This window comes from Pipra filicauda, unplaced genomic scaffold (genome assembly GCF_003945595.2).
Source record: "Pipra filicauda isolate LSUMZ 115617 unplaced genomic scaffold, ASM394559v2 scaffold16_size7369187_pilon, whole genome shotgun sequence".
NCBI lineage: Eukaryota > Metazoa > Chordata > Aves > Passeriformes > Pipridae > Pipra > Pipra filicauda.
In genome coordinates this window covers 4,994,740-5,014,415 of record NW_024104207.1, presented here as the reverse complement: position 1 = coordinate 5,014,415, position 19,676 = coordinate 4,994,740, and the positions used below count along the sequence as shown (strand labels likewise).

General features: G+C 38.0%; 1 protein-coding gene across 1 annotated transcript in view; it reads left to right on the top strand.

Annotated features, from left to right (window-relative positions):
* PCNX2 (pecanex 2) overlaps nucleotides 1-19,676 on the top strand; it is a 156,050-nt gene that overhangs the window by 35,538 nt on the left and 100,836 nt on the right. The window contains exons 9-14 of the mRNA XM_039379509.1: nucleotides 2,266-2,401; nucleotides 5,485-5,627; nucleotides 6,953-7,106; nucleotides 7,201-7,233; nucleotides 13,616-13,787; nucleotides 18,717-18,827. Of these exons, the coding sequence (XP_039235443.1) occupies nucleotides 2,266-2,401; nucleotides 5,485-5,627; nucleotides 6,953-7,106; nucleotides 7,201-7,233; nucleotides 13,616-13,787; nucleotides 18,717-18,827 (749 nt within the window). The remainder of the gene's footprint in view (nucleotides 1-2,265; nucleotides 2,402-5,484; nucleotides 5,628-6,952; nucleotides 7,107-7,200; nucleotides 7,234-13,615; nucleotides 13,788-18,716; nucleotides 18,828-19,676) is intronic.

Sequence of the window (19,676 nt, the reverse complement as noted above, 5' to 3'; positions counted from 1 at the left end):
AAGACTCCCTTGGTACTCTACTCTGTCTTTTTGCTATTTCTGTTTTTGATGAATGTGGGATAAATGATGTGGGCCAATCTAGAAATATTTTTGGCTTTTGTAGAAATACAGATAAAATGCAGAAATTCAGAGAAAATTAACTCTTTATTTAGGAAGGCATGAGCAACCACTGTTCTATTCCCCTGCTGTTTCGTTGGGTCACCTTTTGAGTGGCAATTCCCAGCTTAGCGTTCCTGTGTAACATGGGCTACACTTGCCTTTTTCCTGCTGTGGACAGGGAGTCCCAGGGTTGCACCCACAATGACAAGGAACAGGGTAGCTCATCATAGGGAAACAAACAAACAAATCCATTGCCTTCCTTCAAACTGGACAAGGTTGCCCTTGAGGAGGATGTTTCAAAATATGCAAAAGACATATTTTGTAGTCCATGTCTGTGGGAATCTTACTCCCAGAAGGCATGCCTCTAGGCTTCCTCTACTTTCTTCCTGCCTACATCTTCTGGTTGTCATCCAGGATCTTGGATTACTGCCCAACCCTTCTGTACTGTTTTGTTAATGACTGCTGACAAAGGAGATGGTTCTTACAGAGGGATTCTTTGTGGCTAGGACATCAAGTGGGTTGTGTTGGACCATGTCCTGATTTCCTAGTACTGTCCAAAGGGAACATAACAGATGTCCTGACTCTGTGGAGCAGATCATGCTGCTGTCTGTAGCAGGAGGAATGGGGAGAGCAGAGGAAGCCATTAGGATCAGGTGCTCTCATTTCTACTCAGCTGATAGCTTTGCTGGAGTGGCAGATGGTGAATATCAGGTCTGGAATCCAGGCCTGATAGTAATCAAGGCTTTGAAAACATAAACTACCTGGCTCAGAAACCAGAGGTAGGATTGCTCCTCTGATGACATCTTGAGGCTGATGGTATTCCTGTTGGTCCAGGCAGAGCTAGCAAATCCTGGAAGGAAGGAGAGAGTGTGTGCATTTCAAGCTATTGGTGTGACACTTCAGCCCTGCTTCTGAGTTGTCCAGACATTGAACTTTATCCCAGAACAATGCCAACCACTGCAGCTTAAGTTAACAGCCAGTTATGTGCAGAACAGCCACAATTTTAAAGCCTCAGCAAGGGTTACGTGACAGGCTTTGGGAATTGCCGACTAAAGGCAAAGAAGGATGAGTTAACTAAAATTAATAAGGTGCCTTTGGGGCAGGCATAGGGTATGCAAGACAAGAGTTTTAATCTTTGCACTGCCACAGGCTTACTGTGTGCAGATTGCTCTATTTTTTTCCTGCTTGTCTTTATGGAAAATAGGAACAACAGGTATTCTCTACCTTGCATGAGCACTGAGGTGCTTTCACCTCATGTAGATAGAAAAGGACTAAGAGCTGAAGTAGGTATCCAGAGTCAGGGGGGTAATGAGCTTGGAGCAGAGCACCTGATGTATAAACCCCATTTGGAAGGGTATTAAAAAGAAGTATTCAAAATAGATCTTTTCCTGAAGTAATAATTATTTCATTTCAATACAGTTCTTGTTGAAACCCAGTCAGTCATGTTATGGTAACACACCGTTTCTGCAACCCAACAGGCACTGCTGCTGTAAGTGCAGATTTCCTCAAATAAAGTGTTTAAGTGCTTTACCTACACCGTAAAACAGTAAACACAAGATAAAAACAATAAAAAGAGTGAGTTCATGCTCACTATGGAAAATATCTGAGCTAGCCTTATGTGAATTAGCTCATGTATTGTCTTCTTGCTAGGCCAGAAGGAAGTTCTTGTAACCTGTATTCTCAGTAGGGTAAATTAGTACTCACTAAATTTGGTGCAGGTGAAACTGGACTAGTTTGGTACCTAAGTGAGCTTGTTGGAAAGCTGTTCCAGGATCTCTGCAGTAGCAGCCCTGCAGTTTTGCTCTGTAGATATGCAGCTCTAAACCTGAATTATTGTCAGTGGACAAAAAAAGGCACTTCTGAAGTGAGATTCATTGTAGGTGTTCATCTCAGGATGAGAAAAATTATGATACAGAAGTATCATAATTGATATGATACAGAAAAGGAGCTTTTCTGTGATGGATGTAGTAAACCAAGTGTATCTGAATTTGGGTGTTAATTGCTTTGTGGGCCTGTGCCAGGTTTTAGATATGGACGTGGAAGGTTCCCATGCCCTGTGAGCCAGCCAGTAGTGTAATTACAGGCTTTCTCTTGTAATGTTTCAGAAATACTAGGAAAATATTGCTGCTTAAAACAGTCGCTTTCCTTTCTCTCCTCTGTGCACAGTGAAATACAGTTCAGCTCCTCTAGTACTACCACTTCAGAGAGCCAAGAGCCATCTTCTGGGGATCAAGCAGCAAGTGCACTTCAGCAGCAGCTCCTACTGATGGTGGCACGAAGGACCCTTTCAGAAAACCCACGGGTACATTGTAATATCTGAATTTCTAGCATCTTGATGAACTGCTCTGTAAACAAATGCTTCAGGCTTGTTCCTGAGACAATTTTGTTTTGTTTTCTATACTACTTTTCCTGATATTGCGCATGTGGGAGAAGATGTGTTTTATATTGATGGATGCAATTCAGCTGTTTCCTACTGATACTGAGTAGTGTCCTAGGAGAGTACTTAAAGACTCTATCACCGAAAAAGTTGATCTATCTTCAGTCTTCTCTCATTTGTAAGAGGACACAAGCTCTTAGGATTTTAGACACACCACCAGATTTTAATAGTATGAAGTGTTTATTCCAGATTCATTACTATCATAAAACCTTATGTCTGGTTTCACTTTTCCGAGTTGGGCAGTTAGACTTCCGAATGTCTGTTGTGGAATGTCAAAGCCACTTCCTCAATACAGCAAAAGAAAAAGGCCCTCAGACTTCATTTTGCATGGTATTATGTGGACATGAACTGCACAGTGTTTGGGGTCTCTGACCAGTGGCTTAGGGGTGTAAGTTGGAATTCCTTTACCCTTCTCTCATCCACAGCGAATTCTAGTTTGATATTTATGAGTAACATTAAAATGACAGTTAATTAACTTTCATCTTAGATTTTGCACAGGAATGTAAAGCTGAAGCAACTTGAATCAAGTAGGTATTTTAAATTAAAAATCAGAAAATTGTTTCAAATTGTGTCTTTCAGATTTGGACAGTGTCTTCTATATAAAGGCTCAGATTATATTTATAATCTTGTAAACTGCCTGTAAATTAGAGAACAATTGTCATGCTTATCTTTTTCTTCTTTTTTTTCCTTTCTCTTTTGGGAAAACTGCTCCATTAAGAAGTAAAAGGTGTTGTTGGAGGTCACATAGCAAGTTTGCAGCAAGGTCAGGCAGTAATTTCAGAACTTCCTGGTTTCTGGATTTTTTTAAATTAAACATGAAATTCTGACATAAGTCAGAAAAAGTGTTGTTATTGATTTCAATAAAGCTAGGGTTTCAGGCTGTCTCTGACACCACATAAATTTATGAAGTGAATTTTCATAAGCCCTTTTTTGATAGGAGGCACAGTTAGACTTCAGTGACTTGCTCAGGGCTAATCTGAGTTTCCCAAATGCGGCTCAAAAGTCTGACTCCAGCCCAAGTACAGCAAGCCTCACGTGGTGAACTTCATCCAAAGGTTACAGTTTCTCAGGAATCAAAATGTTCTCTTATGCACTCAGCTAAATATGTGTTAAGCTGTTCTGAAGAATGAACAATCAGATCCACGGGTGTTTTTAATGAAGTCTTTGCCACCATTTTGATTTTTTTATTTAGTTATGGTGATTGATCTACAGTAGACCAGTGAAGTTAATGATTGTGGTTCACTGAGTTTCACTTTACTTTCTGTGAGGGTAAGAGGACCCAAGAATAACAAAACTATGCCAGTATTAGCAACTGTAATATTTTAAAACATGTTTTTTCTTTAAAAATGCCCCAACCCCATATTTAAGTTACTTTTTAAAGTGTTAATAAAAATGTTAAAATTTGGATTACATAAACTACTTTTAGATTTTAAAATCAGCATAGTAAAAGGATTCCAGTTGGTCTCACAGCTTTTAAATAACTTGGAATTGTTAATAAATGAAAGAATGCCAAATAGTCCAGCATCCCCCTGCATGTTTCAATCCTCAGAAACATGAGTTATTGTGCTGCACTAGTAGAAGTTGAGCTCCTCTGCATGGTTGTACACTTTTAGTCAACTGGAGGCATGAGATAAAATGCCTAAACTTGAATTTCTTTCTCCAGAGCTTACTCTATCCTGTTTCACCTCATGTTTGCCATGCGCAGCAATGCATTGTCATGTGTAAACTGTGTGTAAAATTCCTTTTCCTGAAAAGTGAAGAATAGAATTATTCCGATAATCTGAGAAAAAAATTACCAATTGCTTTGTGGAGGCGGAGAAGTTGTTTAAAAAACTGTGTTTTGCTAACAGTTACAATTCAAGATGACAATCAGTTACTTCACACAGAACTCCTCTTCCTTGACTAGGAAAGTTAATGTAACGTAAATAATTCTAACATAGACATTGCTAGAGTTCTATTATAGGTATATTTATTGATCCATTATCTTTAATAGGGCAGGGGAGGTGGGGTGGGAAAGAGGAGGCTGCGTAGAAGGAGGTTTAAAATCACTAGACTTCACAATGATTTGAAATCTCAAATTCTTCTTCTTGAAGGAAGAATAAGTGATTCCCCCCTCCATAAAATCAGTTAATGGTGGTGTACCTTGGAAAGAAATCACTGCTTTGTAGAGGTGTTTTTTTTTTGTTGTCTAACTTTGCAGGCTTGGCTAATGGTCTGTAGATAAGCCTCTCTCCCCACAAGTGGTGGTGAAGGAGTGCAGGTGTAGAGTTTGGGGAGATCTGAAATACTGTAGTTCAAACAGACAAGAAAAGGCCTTAGAATCTGACAGAAGCGATATTCAAAAGGATGGATTTATGATTGTGATAGTAAGATTAGAGGGTCTTAAATTAGGGATGTTTATGCAGTTTGTGCTTGTTTGCAATTTTTTTCTCCTCTTGCTCTTCTTGAGGAGGCATACCTGATGTGGTATTTAAAGCATCTCAGGAAAGATAAACAAAGCTGTGTTCTGGAAGGAGAGCTGATAACTCACATCTCTAGGCCCTAAAGCCTACTTGATTTTTTTTTTTAATTTAAAGCCAAGGATTTGTCCTGTCATGTGTGTTTTTGTGTTGTGCTGTAATTAGCCTGATACATGAAAAATCTTCAATTAGAAACTTTAGACAAGCACTGGATTGGGACTAAAAAATAATTATTTTTAAATTAATGTTTAGTATTCATTTTTAAAATATGTTATCACTGTTGAGCTCCATAACTGGTATATTTTTTGTCCATCTGCAGTGATTAAGCTGGTGTGATATTTTTGTTTCTAATTTAAAATGAAGAAAGTAAATATGCTAGGAAAAAAAAATCTAATTCTTCATGTAAATTTGGCCTTTTAAACATCTGTTTTTCTGGCAGCTATATGTCAGTGTGAGAGATCTTTGTGTATTTCTGGTTTGGTTTTGTAGCAACCCAACCAGGACCCTGAGGATTCTTCATGTTCTTCAGCACAACGGAAACTGAACAGGCAGTTTTACAGATTTGTTATATTCCCTGGCAAATGGATTAAGGTCTGGTATGATCGACTTACATTGTTGGCATTGTTGGACAGGTAAGCTTTTTTTTTTACTGCTGCTCTATGTAGCGTTACAGTGGGTGGCTCCACATGTTCAAAAAGCAATGCAGACCACTAGAGAAGGAAAAAGTGAGCCTTTTATTAGTGTCGTTATTTTCGGGTTGAGTAGATAAGTGCATTTTTCTTTAAGTTGAAGAAAATGTTTCTCCTCAGAGTTGATTTCGGTGATTCTTCCTACCCTTTATCTTCAAGCAGAGATTTTGATTCATGTGAGCATGAGCCTTGTAGAATAGCCTGTAATTTGACTCACAGCTGTTAGATTCAGTGCTTCTGAGCTTTCTGATGAGAAAATCAGAAGTGGAAGGGTATTAGGCTGTTGTAAACCAAGTACACTAATCTTTAAAAAACAGAAAATAATTTATAGAGTGGTGTTCAGGATGAGATCTTTCAGCTGCTGCCTCTGTTCCAGTTCAACTTTATTTGTTTAGAGAAAATTTGTTGTCTTGGCATCACTCTTCAGGCAGTACTATTTGCTATTAGATCTTGCATGGTAATCTGCTGGACTATTCGGACTTTCAGACATGCTGGCTTACATATGTAATGGCTGCTGACTTTCCTGTCTCTGCTTTTGGGGGGGATGATGCTATGCCAGATTTCAGATGACAATTTTACCTGCTACAGAAATCAAGCTACATGTCAGGGAGCTAAAAGCCCAGAGAAGATACTTATGTGTGGTGTCTTATCTCTGTGTTTCAATTGCATGGAAAACATCTGCTGATAAGCTCTTTTGTTATAGCCTGAATATTAGCATTGCTTTTTATCTCAGCTTCCATATTCTGTTAGAACAAATAAAACAAATAAAACATCAGATGACAAATTTGGTCTTTTATCCAATTCTTTGTTGTCAGATGTATGTTTTTCATTAATGGAATGTCTTATTTCCTCATTTAGAAGTGTTTTGGGTGGTTTTATTTGTGGTTGTTTGTGGGGGGTTTTGTGGTAGTTTGTTGTTTTGGTTTGGTTTTTCGATGATTTTGTTTGTTTGCATTTTATAAACCTACTTTCCTACATTAAATTCAGCTCTACTGTGGAGTTCTAATTGGGAAGTGAGTTTGGAGGTGATATTGGACTTCAGTGCGTATGCTTTTTTTTCTATACATTTTAGGTATCATTTTGGATAAGGTTTCTGGCATGGGGTAAAATACCATTGAACATGGAAGTGTAGTTATGGGAGCGAAACCTCAGATCCTGCAAATTCTGATAGCTGCAGCACTGACAGTTCATACCAACTACAAATGTACCTGCCTTGCTCTAATGAATCTATAAATATTTGTACTTCTCCAACACTTTTATTCACATAGGACAGAAGATATAAAGGAGAATGTATTTGCTGTCCTTCTAGTAGTTCTTGTTTCACTTCTTGGATTCCTGACTCTGAATCAAGGCTTCTGTAAAGACATTTGGGTTCTGTTATTCTGTCTTGTGATGGCCAGCTGCCAGTATTCTCTTCTAAAGGTAGGACACAGGTTCATAGCCAATTGCTGAATTCTCTTCTAACTTCTTTGAAGGCAAAAGTCTGCAAGCAAACTTTTTTCTGTTTTGTTTTTAGAGTGTTCAGCCTGATCCTGCTTCACCAATACATGTAAGTCTCAGCCAGTAAAACAAGTCTTTATTATCACTTGTGTAATGTGAAATGGTTGTTCAGTGAAATACAGGTATTAGTAGTTTGCTGTTCTACATGATTTGTGGAAATGAAAAAGATGTTACCTGTGATTTCGAGACTCTGTACAAGGTTTAATTATTTTTAAGGTATTTGAATTTATCACTCTTATTAGAAAAATGCTATTTCTTTAACCTGAAATATGCAGTAGAACAAATTCATCTGAAGTAGTTTGCTCATGTTCAGTCCTGTGGCATCAGACAAGGATTTTCTTCACTTTCCTTTAGAAGTAGTAACTGAGAAGAGCAGAAGAGCAAAAGCTCTAGATTAGCAGCTCAGTTGTTGGCCAGTTGGGTCTTTTTTTTTTGTTGTTGTTGTTGGGGGATTGATTTTTTAATTTTTAAATCTGGTATTGCATATGTATCTATCAATAGTATTTTTAGCTCATCAAATGACACAGGTGTTTTCTTTTTTTTTTATAATATGGTCACAGTATTTCTGCTTGTTTCCTGAAGAAATGGCCAAGTCTTTGGGTGAATGTAGGCTGTAAGGATCCTTGCTGGTTGCTATTTGTCTGTTGAGTGTATCTATGAAACTGAACTCTGACAGTGCCAAACACCTTTGTGAAGAACAAGTCTGTCCTCGTCACAGTACTGGTTTAGAGGCGTCATCCTACAACTGCAACCTTATCACTTCACCTGTCACAGTGTCTCAGCATTTTTGGTTTGAGGATCTTGGAAGACATTTCAGCGGTCATAAAGTCCCTTTCTTGCTTTTACACTGGATGCTTAGTTGCTCACATTTCTTATTTAGCTCTTTGAATGTTTTTGAGGGCACCCTCTCTTCCCTCAGGGTTCAAAACTGTCATGTTGAAAAGTTCAGGTCTTTTGGATCATTTCCCTTTGGCAGGGAGCAATTATTTTTGTCAGTTTAAAGGCTAGAAATACAGGCTGAACTTGAAATAGAGGTTATTTACAAATATCTGCTACACACTTCACTAAGATGGATTTCAGAAGATTCTCAGTTTCTTTTCCATTCCAGTTATTATGGGGTGAACTTATGATGGTTTTGATTATAATGCATTCACAGGAAATATCTGTCTGCATAAAAAGTAGGGAAAGCTAATAAACAGGAACTTGCAAATTGTAGGGTAATATTTTCAATGTATTATAGAAATATTTCAACCTCAGTGAAAAGTTGGGGTTTTTGGTGACTAAAGTAATATTATTTGTCAGTCCAACTGGCATGTGTCTAGACATAATTATGTGACCTGTAATCAAATAACTTACACTTAATCAGACATTAGTAACATGTACACTTGTTTAAAATGGGTGGCAAACAGTTTAATCAAAACTTCATTGTAAACCTATCTAGCCCATATTTTTTTATAGTATTGAACATAAACTAGAGTTTAAATGGAACAGTTTTTGTGCAGAATCCAGGTTTGTATTTCAGGCTCCCACTATACTGTTACGAGTGTTATTCACCATATTGTATTCTGTAAGTCATGCAGCAGTGTAGTGAAGTAACAATAGGTTTATTTCCATCTTCCTAAAACTTTATCAAGGATACTTTCTTGCAAACTTTTTGGTGCACCATGCAAACTCCAGTGGAAATAAAATTTAGAGAGTTTTTCCACTAAGAGTTTTAAAGGTGGGAGGGGTTATGGTAAAATGGAAGATTAGCTATTTCTACATTGTATCTCTTTAACACCGTAGATATTTCTAAAGGCTTGCTTGAGCTGCTAAGCACCTCAAAAATAGGACAACAAGAAGGCGAGAAAAGATACTCCATGTACTTTTTCATAATTCATGTGACTACATTAAAATTAAAGAGTGTAACATCTCTTGATGTTAATGTGAGGATGCAAAACAGCAGAGGGATTAAAGAATGAACTGTACCATGCCCATGAATGAAAATGCAGATGAGATTTTTCAGTGTGAAACAAACCATCATGAACCTTAGATTTGCACACTGAATTAAGTTCTGTTTGTGGATCCATGAGTAGCCGCTAATGCCTTATGTTATCCATGCCTGCTGAGGAGGTTCCAAGCTTCTTCCCTATCTCTCACATGCAGTGTTTGTTACTGTTTGATGTGAGTTTGTCATCTCTAACCTGTACCATTTTGAAAGACTGCTTTCAAATAGCATCCAGTGAATTCAGAAAACACAGTGCCTAGAGACGCATAAACTTTTGTTTTAAACTCCTTCAGAGTGCCAATGTATTCACTTGCTGCTTTTGAACTGTTGGCTGCTAGAATATGAGAGTCTAATTTTACTGTCAGCTGGTGCTTTAGCCTTTCCAGTTCTGATCCACTGGTAGGTGGTGGCCTTTAGTTGCTGTTTACACAGGGGTACATGGTTCTGGGATGATGAAATTCTCTCCTCACTGGAATGGTGGAGAGAATAAAATCAAGTCCATCCTAAGTGTGGTGTATTTTGTTGTTAATGACATGATAAAAGAGAGGTCCCAGTGACTGCAGGGTATTAAATTCAGAGATCCAATAGATCCTTGTCATGTGCATTTCAAGGTTTTAGGCAAAGCCTTGACAAGGTTTTACATTTAGTAAATGGCTATATAGAAGGATCAGGAGAGATTGTCTGTAAGTCCCTCACAAGAGACCTGTATAGCTCAGGATCTGGCTCAGGCTTACAAAGGCATTTGTGCTTGAAAGATTGCAGTCATGCTCTTAACAAGATTTAGAGAATCTCTTGCATAACTTCATTGTCTTGGTCCCATTACTTGCCAAAGCAGATAGCTAACTCAGTTGTGTAGCTACTACAGGCAGTTTCATAAATCCCATAAGGCGCTTTAAAAGTATTTTTAATTTGTCTTTGTAAGCTTTTCTGTAGAACTGAGCACATGCACATTTCTTTATATAAAAAGCCTTCTGTCTTTTTCCTCTTGCATGTGTGCACCCACAAACAACAAAAAAATATCATTAGATCTTTCTAAAATTCTCCCATTAAAAATGCTTTGCAGTCAGAACTGCTGCTTTACTAAATTGAAGTGTTTGAAATTATTCTATCTTTGCTGAAAGTCTTAATATTTTTATTAAAGTATGATGTGCACCAGTGTTGTGTTGGTAGGATGTGAATATGTTTCTGAAGCATATTAATGAGAAATATGGACTCGAAAAAGCCAGTGACATTTTTTATCAGATTTAGGGAAAGGGAGATTTTTCACTGAAACTTTTATCAGTGAAGGAAAAAATGTTGTTCAACAAATGAGTTGTAAAATATAAATGGAATTAATTGTGCTTCATTATTTAAATTCTTCTGAAGGAGAATGCAGAGTGGAGTAATTTCACCAAGATGAGATCAGTCTTGCATGTCAAAGTTTAGTGAGCTTGTCTAGTAAAACAAAATAAGCCCTTAATATCTAAAATATCTAGTTGAAACAAGCTGTGCTACCACATGCTATTTTGGTGAAGGGCTATGTAGCTTGGCTTGTCAGTGGCAGGCGCAAGAGGACTTTGCTCCTATTTCTCTGTTTGTTTCTAAAACCTTAAAAAATGAAATGTAATGTCCCTCAAATGAAGGATGTAAATGACGGTGATGTCATAGGTAGGGACTGGAGTATTTGTTGTGCTCTAGGAAGCTCATTCAGCTCCGGTGCATCCCAAGTAGTGCAACAGCTGTGCAACCACTGTCCTGAGAGCATTGTTGCTGCATTGCTTTGTTCCTGTTGATCTGATCATAGGGAGGATTTCCTTTTCAAGATTTTGTCTCATTCTCCACTACCACCTGAAAAATAGGGAAGTAGTATTTGCTCACATATTGCAGCTTTCAGGAAACCTTTGGAAGCTGCTTCCTCAATCTGAATAAGTGTTATTATAGTTAGCATGGTAAGAGTGAGTGAATTAGTCTATTCTATTCTAACTTAAGATGGAAGGGAACTACAATGATCATCTAGTCCAACTGCCTGACCACTTCATGGCTGACCAAAAGTTAAAGTATGTTGTTAATGGCATTGTCCAAATCCCTCTTTTAAACACTGACAGGCTTGGGGCATCGACCACCTCTCTAGGAAGCCTATTCCTGTGTTTGACCACCCTCTTGGTAAAGAAATTCCCTTGACAGAGGCAGCAGAGCCATTCCCACATGTCCTATCACTGGCTACCAGGAAGAGGAGATCAGCACCTCCCTCTCCATTTCCCCTCCTCAGGAAACTAGAGCACAATAAAGTCGCCTCTCACCCTTGTCTCCTCTCCAAACTAGACAAGCCCTAAGTCCTTAACTGCTTCTCTTAGGACATTACTTCCAATCCTTTTACCAGCTTTGTTGCTCTCCTCTGGATGTCTTCAGGGACCTCCACATCCTTCTTAAATTGTGAGGCCAAGAACTGCACACAGCACTCAAGGTGGGGCCACACCAATGCTGAGTACAGAGGAATAATTCCCTCTTTTGTCCAGCTGGTTATGCTGTGTTTGATGAATCAGAGGTGGTTTACCTTCTTGGCTGCCCAGGCTCACAGGTGACTCACACTGTACCTGCTGCTGACTAGCACCCACAGATCCCTTTCTGCAGGGCTGCTCACCAGCCACTCCTCTCGCAATTTATACTTGTGCCCAGCATTACTCCATCCTAGGTGCAGAATCCAGCATGTTATCACATTAAACACTGCCCAAATGCTTCAAAGTCTCTGGTTCTCTCTGCAAAGCTTCCTGACCCTCAACAGAGTCAACAGCACCCCCCGTTTGGTGTCTTCCTCAAACTTGCTACTGGTGCATTCCTTCATCCAGATTGCTGAACAGAACTGGCCCTAGAACTGAGCCCTGAGGAACTCCACTGGTGACAGGTCACCAGCCAGATGTGGCCCCTTCTACTACAGCTCTTTGAGCTCTGCCTGCCCTTCAGCCAGTTCTTCACCCAATGCACTATAAACTACTTTAGAAGTAAGAGTCAAATATACACTGTAAACCTAATTGAGTGTGTCAGTGTTCTGTGTGGAACTGCAAGGTGTGTGGAGTTAAACCTCTGGACTTCTAATCATCAACTCTGTCTTACCCAACTGCCTTCAAATAACTACCACGGAAAGATAAAACCAGGTTCCATAGTTTAAGAGGTAAGATAAGAATGTAACATCACAAGAAAATAGACTTTGATCTGGAGTGCACATCAGGATATAAAACGTTAAACAATTGTTTAGGTGCATATTTATTGGTTTCTTTTCCTAAGGCACAGATCATATTTAAGATAAATGAACTGAAATCTAAAAAATGCCAGAAAGTAATATTTTAAGTGATTTTTCTTTTTTAAGGTCAGATTTTTATTTTTCTAATTCTCCATGGATTATTTCATGGACATGTGTCCTGTTAAAAAAAAAAAAAGGCATTCATAAAATTGAAACTGATGAAACAGCAAGGATTTCTGTCTCTGACTAGATTCATATTCCATGGATGTGAGGTGTGATATAAGCCCTTGAGTTCCCTGTAATCTGCCACCTTGTTAACTGATTGATCCCAAAAGACAGTACAGATCAGTTAATAGCAATGCTAACACATGAGCTTGGCTGACAGCCAAACAAATACAGCTGCTGTTTCAAGTCAGTAAGTGGACTCAAAAAAAGACATAATCTTTTATTATACTCACTTGAATTGCATTTTACAAATAAGAACAGTTGCACAGCAGCTTTATTCAAGGCAAACTTGGGTTCTGGTCACTTGCTCCTGACTTTTCACACTCAAGGAATTTTTTCGCTCACCAGCATTTAAAATGTCTTAGTTACCCTTAACTTGCTACCAGAAGAACTATTTAGATTTTTCTTAAGTGTCTGTTAGTTTCCCTCGCCTATAGCCCCACAGCAGTGTTTTGTAGGATTAGTGAGGATCAACTGTGTGAAAGATGTGCATGAAAGACATCAGATGAGAATCCTTTCACATCCTCATTCCTTTGGATCATAATTTCAAAGTGCTTCATGAGAGGCAGACCAGAAACTGCTGATGAGTGTCACTCCCTCCAGAGGGGATGCTGATTTGCTGTCAAGTGATTCAAAGTAACAAAAAAATTAAATTGTATTGATGCAAAAAAATCAATCTCCATGTCTCACACTGCACCTAGGAGGTGCTCTACTATTTTATTTTTTTTTTACTTGGCTCCTGCAATTAGTATGTTTTGAAAGGTCCAGAAGATAAGATTTTCAAAAGCATAAATGATTGCTGAAGTCAATCTTAACTGCTCGTTGTGACTTTTGAAAGTTTTCTCTGGAGAAGAAAAAGTACCTTGTAGCATTTTTATTACTAATTATTATGTATAAGTCATTAAAATATTTTGTCTGACCCCTGACCCTCTCTCTAGTTCAATGCAGTGTGCACAGTAGGAGAATGAATACAAAATTCAGATTCTTTCTTTTTTCTTCCAGGGACACAATAAAATCATAATCTACAGCAGACCTGTATATTTTTGTATACTGTGTGGCCTTATTTTGCTGCTAGATGCTGGATCTAAAGACACTAATCCTCCTGTTTATACAATGTATGGCTTGAAGCTCTTTTCGCCTAGATCTCTCCAATCAGCCAGAGACCATGTAATAGGTGAGTCAGTATTTTTCCTAGGACTATAAAAATGAATTAAGCATTAGCTGGGGAAGTCTGTGTTTTCCTGTGTTGGCAATCAAATGCATGTTTATGGAGGCACGACTCCAAGTCAAATTGATAGAAACGTTTGCAATTACTTAAGACAGGGATGGGGGCAGCTGGCAGCCTTCCCTCATGTAAAAGGAATTCTTTATGAAATGAGGATCATAGAAATGTCTCCATAGAAAACTAACAGTCACTGATGTTATTAGCAAAAGACATCATCTGTGAAATGCAGTTACTCTTTTGAAAGGGTTTGTCTGTATGGAGCAAGAGTAAGTTGAGTAAGTTGCAGAGTAAGTTGAGTTTTAAATGTAATGCCTGAAAGCTAATCCATGCCAAGTCCTCAGGTGGACATTCTTCTGCTCATGAAGAACATGATTTTTCTTGGTTTGGTTTAATCATACTGTCCATGGGGCCAGATGGTGTGAAGCAGCCACTCTGCAATAGCTTTCAACCTGTGTCCTTTTGGAATCATCTTCTGAGGTTGTTGAGGATATTCAGATATTACCCTAAAACAGGTCTGACAATCCCTTAGCACTAATTTGGAGTGGCCACAGCTGACATTACCCTGTTCTGTCAGGACACTTCTTCCTGTTGGACTCCACACTTGCACTCTATAACTGCAGTGTTACACCAGTTGTGTCACAGATACAAGTGCTGAACTGGACTCATGTCAATAGTGCAACACTGTTAAAGTATGAGGTAGGAGATGTAAAGTTTACTGTTAAAGTGATGAAAATTCCCCAAAAGCTGTGTTGTAGTGTACCAAAGATTGCCTGTTGTTTTGTGAATTTAGAACCCAGAAAACCTACTGTAGTAGAAGAAAAAACTTTTTGTGATATAGAGTGCATGACCTTTGAGGTCTTTGTTCACCTGTGACTCTTGTACTTGCGTTTGCTGTACTCAAGTCAGACTGTTACTCCCTGAAAGGCATACCATTTTAGGAAAACCTCCTCATCCTTTATATGGCTACATTGACTCCCAGTTCTTCAGACCAGAAACCAGGGAATATGAAGACCTGCATCTCACTTATTTTAGTTAGCTTCTTTCATTATTTCATTTCCTTTGGTCTCATTAAAGTTTCTTCTTAAATCTTCTTTTCTCTGTCTGTCGAAGGTTAGCAGTAAAACTGCTGATAAATAATTCAACAAGAATCTTAGATGACACTTGGGATAGAGATAAATGAAAAACTATAGCAACCACTATAAGAAACTGAAATGTGGTTATAAATGTGTTAATTTTGGCTGGCCTCAAAAGAGACAGCAGAGCATGTTCTTGAAGCAGCCTGGAGGAGGTGGGGGAGAGAGGAAATACAGGCTCATCTCCCCAGCTAGCATCTAGGGAGAAGAAACCATTTCCTTTTGCTTGTCCCCTGTTCTTGTTTTTCAAGGTATGTTTGTTCAGGTGATGTCTGGTGCCATGCTTTGGCTATTCCTTGCTTTGTCTTTATGGGAGCCCCAACTTTTGGCTGCTGTGAATCCTTGCAAGTGTTCACAGTGCATTTACCTCTGTAAGCCATGGCAGTCTGGCATCCTCCAGCATCTTGCTGCACTTTGAGTATAGAATCTCTTAGGTAATGAAGGTATAGAAGTATTTGGTTAGGGCAGTAAAATCAGGGGGGAAGTCGGTCCCACTGCAAACCAATGAACTGTTACTATTGTTTTGCATTTGTACCTATTTGCTAGGTATTTTTGATCTCTTTCTGTTGGTTTATCATGTTATGGTGACTTTTTACTTTATATTTTTATCAAAATTTATTGTGATATTCAGAGTTTATATGTTTGGAAATCAAGGGATTTTTGACTGTACATTACAAATACCAATGAAAGGAAAAATCTTCTATTTCAGGTGTTTACTATGGTAAGAAGCAAAAGGGATGGAAAACATATAAAGAACTTACCATGGAACTAACGTGATGCTGCGTAGCATACTCTGATAAAAGTCTTGCAACAAGATTATAAAAGGAAATAATTGGAAATTTGTTAGATGTGTAACCTAATTACTTACAAATGGGGTTTTTAACAGGACCATTTCTTTGCAAGCGACCTACTTATGATCTGATTCTGTTTTATTTTAAATTGGTGGTAATTCTGCTCTTGATTTATAATTACATTAGTTAGGAAGTCATGACTTTAATTCTACCTGTGGTTTTCATCTTGAATTTCTTATTTCAGCTGACGTTATTTTTGCTACATTAACATATGAAGTGCAAATAAAGGTACAGACAGAGCCAACCTCAGTCACTGGGTGCTTCAGGTGTGATTAGTGATAGAAGTAGTTACGCGTTTAATGTATTATAGTTCTTGTAATGAAATCATTTAAACATTCAATAGACGAAGTTATTTGGCAGACATCTCAGAAGACTAAGTATCAGGTGGTGACAAAATTTTGTGATAGCAAGTCCTCTGCCTGCTGCTTTTAACAAATTTCAGGTGAAGGAAGCTGATCAATATTATCCTCTACTATGTTCAAGAGTGGGAGAACAAAAAGACTGTTTCTCACTGAAATAATGCTTTTGTTTTTCCTTGTGAAAAAAAATGTATTATTACACAGCAAATGGACTAATACTCAAATATGTAATTTCTTTTTAGTTAATAATTTTCTAAACTTCTAAAATGTTTGCAGTGACATTGCAATTCTACATTTCTCAAAAGACCCAAATTTTCCAAAGTTAAAATTTGTGTTACCCTCTTACATTGCTTTGATAGGTGTTTGTTTAGAGAAAACCTTCGAACTGGGGTATTAAATGCCAGCAGGTCACATAAGCATCTCTTTGTGGCCCAGGTCTTCAAGGTGTTCTGTATGGAAATGTGTGATGCTTAAACAAATTCTCTAATTCTAAAGGATTAGTCAGTTACTTTTATTGTCTCTTTCCACAAAGGACACTATTGCTCCTAAATTCCATCTTTTTGTAGGTGGCAAACTGTTTATTTTCCTCTCTGCACTCCTTTGTGCAGGCTGAGATAAATAAAGCTGCCTTAGCTAAAGAAGTTGTTAGGATTGTTCAAGGTCTTAATATAGAGAGGGTGAGCTGAGGACAATTTCGTAGTCAACTAACTTTTCCCTCCTTGTTTACATTTGTCTCTTTGTATTTTGGTGTACTTCAACTGTCTAATCTCATCCTTCCTTTCACTGCTCTTATTCCACTTTTTCTGAGGTTGCTACAGCAAAGGCAGTCATTTGGACTGTAAGTCAGTAGTCTAAGATGAATTCTGGCAGTTCTGCTAGTCTGTTGTCCGAGGAACAAGATCACCTATGAGTTTCAGCAGTGAGTTTTTGGGATAGTTGATCCCATGGCAAGTTCTATACGACCTGCTAAGCAATTTTCTGTTCTGTCATGCCATTGTCCATCTTCAAGAGCAGTCCTTGGTTGGCTTGGTATGGTTTGGGGGAATATCTAAAAAAGTGCAGAGTAATAAAGGAAGAGGAAATTAATGTCGACATTTGCATATAAAAGATTGAGATGACCGTATTTCCTCATTTTCTTACATATGTGTAATTTGTGCCAGCAGCAGGAAGTAGTGTTGAAGGGTGCATTGTGAATGTGAGTATACTTAAGCGAGTGCTGTCTGTGTTAAAACACTTGAGCAAGTCATTTTGTCTCCTGTGCTTGACTTCCTCGCAAGATTTACAATATTAGATAGCAGTAGTATATAAGAAGAGGAAGATAAAAGCTGTCAGATCAAACTTGGTGCATTGTTTCCCTTTACCACAAGATTCATTAGTAAAATGAGCTGGGAAATGTGAAATTAGCGTTCAGCAAAGAACATAAATCCTATTGTTACCTTTAAAAATCTGACTGGGGGGAAGGGGAGTAAGTCATGCTTGTGATTGTTTAATTTACTTTTTCTGAGAATGAATAGGATACAGTCTTCCTAACATATAAAAAGTAACAAACACATACTTGTTTACAAGAAAGAGTGACTGACACACATCTCTGTCCATCACCACGCAGAACATTCTGGTACTAGTGTAATGAAGCAATAAGGGTATGATTAAACATGTGCATGCATCCTTGAAAGTTTACAGTATTGGATACGTGGGTCAAGTGTGTTTTTAAATGCTTTGTTAGACAGCCTTGCTTAGCATTTTCTATGGTGGAGCTAAGAGTAAATGGATGGGAAGGAGGAGTGGATGAAAATGAACAGAACAAAAGACAGAATTATGACTCCTGCTTTTTTCTTGACTGTAAGGCAACCATTTAAATCAGCATTTCTGTTTAGAAGGAGAGTATGTAATGTTTTCAGACTGGATTTTACCCCTGAGTTTCTTTCCTGCTTTTAGTGTTCTTTCCCTACTGCAGAGTTAAAGTCCATGTGTCTGGAAGCTGGGGCAGTATTCTGGGGAAGTTTCACTATAGATTTGTCCCTTTTTTATGGGCTGCTGTAAGTGTCTGCTGTCGATTTCTGGCAGAGGCAGGATATTGTGATAGCCAAGATATTTAGAATCTTAGCCATTAAAGTATTTTTTCTTTGTTTATATTGAATTGTTATAGGTGCGCGTAAACAATCTCAGATTTAAGGAAGAAGTTCCAAAGTCTGCAAATTACAATTTCTGTACTTTAAAAGGAACAAATATAACTTTGAAATTATTTGAGAAGCATTAAGGAGGCTACATAATGCTATTTTCTCTGCCACTGCTTTTATCCAAACTAAATCTTAAAGTTAACCCCTGAGCTTTAGTTTCTTATGTATAAAATAACATTGTTTTGAATACATGAGAAGGAAAGTGTAATCACTGCTGCTAAGGTAAAGGTATGCTCATTTGAAAAGTTTTCAGAATTTATGGCAACAATTTCTTATTCTGGTAAGATGCATGTATCTCTATTTTCCATATATTGAGATGTATGACTGTGTTCTAAAATACTTTTTTTTTTTCCTTTAGTGTTTTTATATTGCTTTCCTGCAATTTCTCTCCTTGGACTTTTCCCTCAAATCAACACCTTCTGCATATATCTTTTGGAACAAATAGATATGTTGCTTTTTGGCGGTTCTGGTGAGTAGCAATCTGAAGCCTGAGTGATCCCTTTCTGGACTTATAACCTTAGATTAGAATACATTATTGCATTTTTCAAAGCACAGTGCATGTTAAAGCTCAAACAGCTGATAGGATTCATCTGATAGTGGGATGAATACTAATAAGACCCACTTGATTAGATTTCTTTTTTTATTTTTTTGAATAGAAATTGTGCTATAGGCTGCAGAATTTGGTTGATATCAAAGAACTCTTTCCTGGCATGCCTGATGTGACTCTTACTATATTTATTAAAAAAGAAAACCTTTGAATTTTTTTTCTGTTATAACTCCATTTAGAAAATAAAAACAAAGTTTGCATTTTTCCACAGTAAGGCATATTGACAAGATACGTGATGTTTTTTTTGATGTTATTTCAGTCAGAAAGTAAAGAAGACCCTTGAGAGATGATGCATTGGGATTTTTTACTGGTAGTGTGTTTGGGTTTTTTTCGTTATGGCTTAAGTAACAGAGATGACTGAGATCCATCTACACTGTTATCTTATTTTGGGTTAGAAACCAAGTTCCTCCTTCTTCCCATTTACCACGTTTTACATCATGGAATGATGGCAGAGCATGCAACCTGGATTCTATTTGGATGAAACTGTAGGGTGCATCTGTTGCACTCTGAACACTAATGAGCATACAATCTGTGGGACCAGACTAGGGACAGTCTTCAGTAAGGCATCTCAAACATGTATATCATGGATATGACATGCTTAGCACCTCTCATTCCGCAGACCTACCCTTGCTGCATCATTCTGCTTGCTATTGTAGACATAGGCTTTGGCAACTGGTTGAAACTAGCATACATAGTAGGGATGTTTTGCCT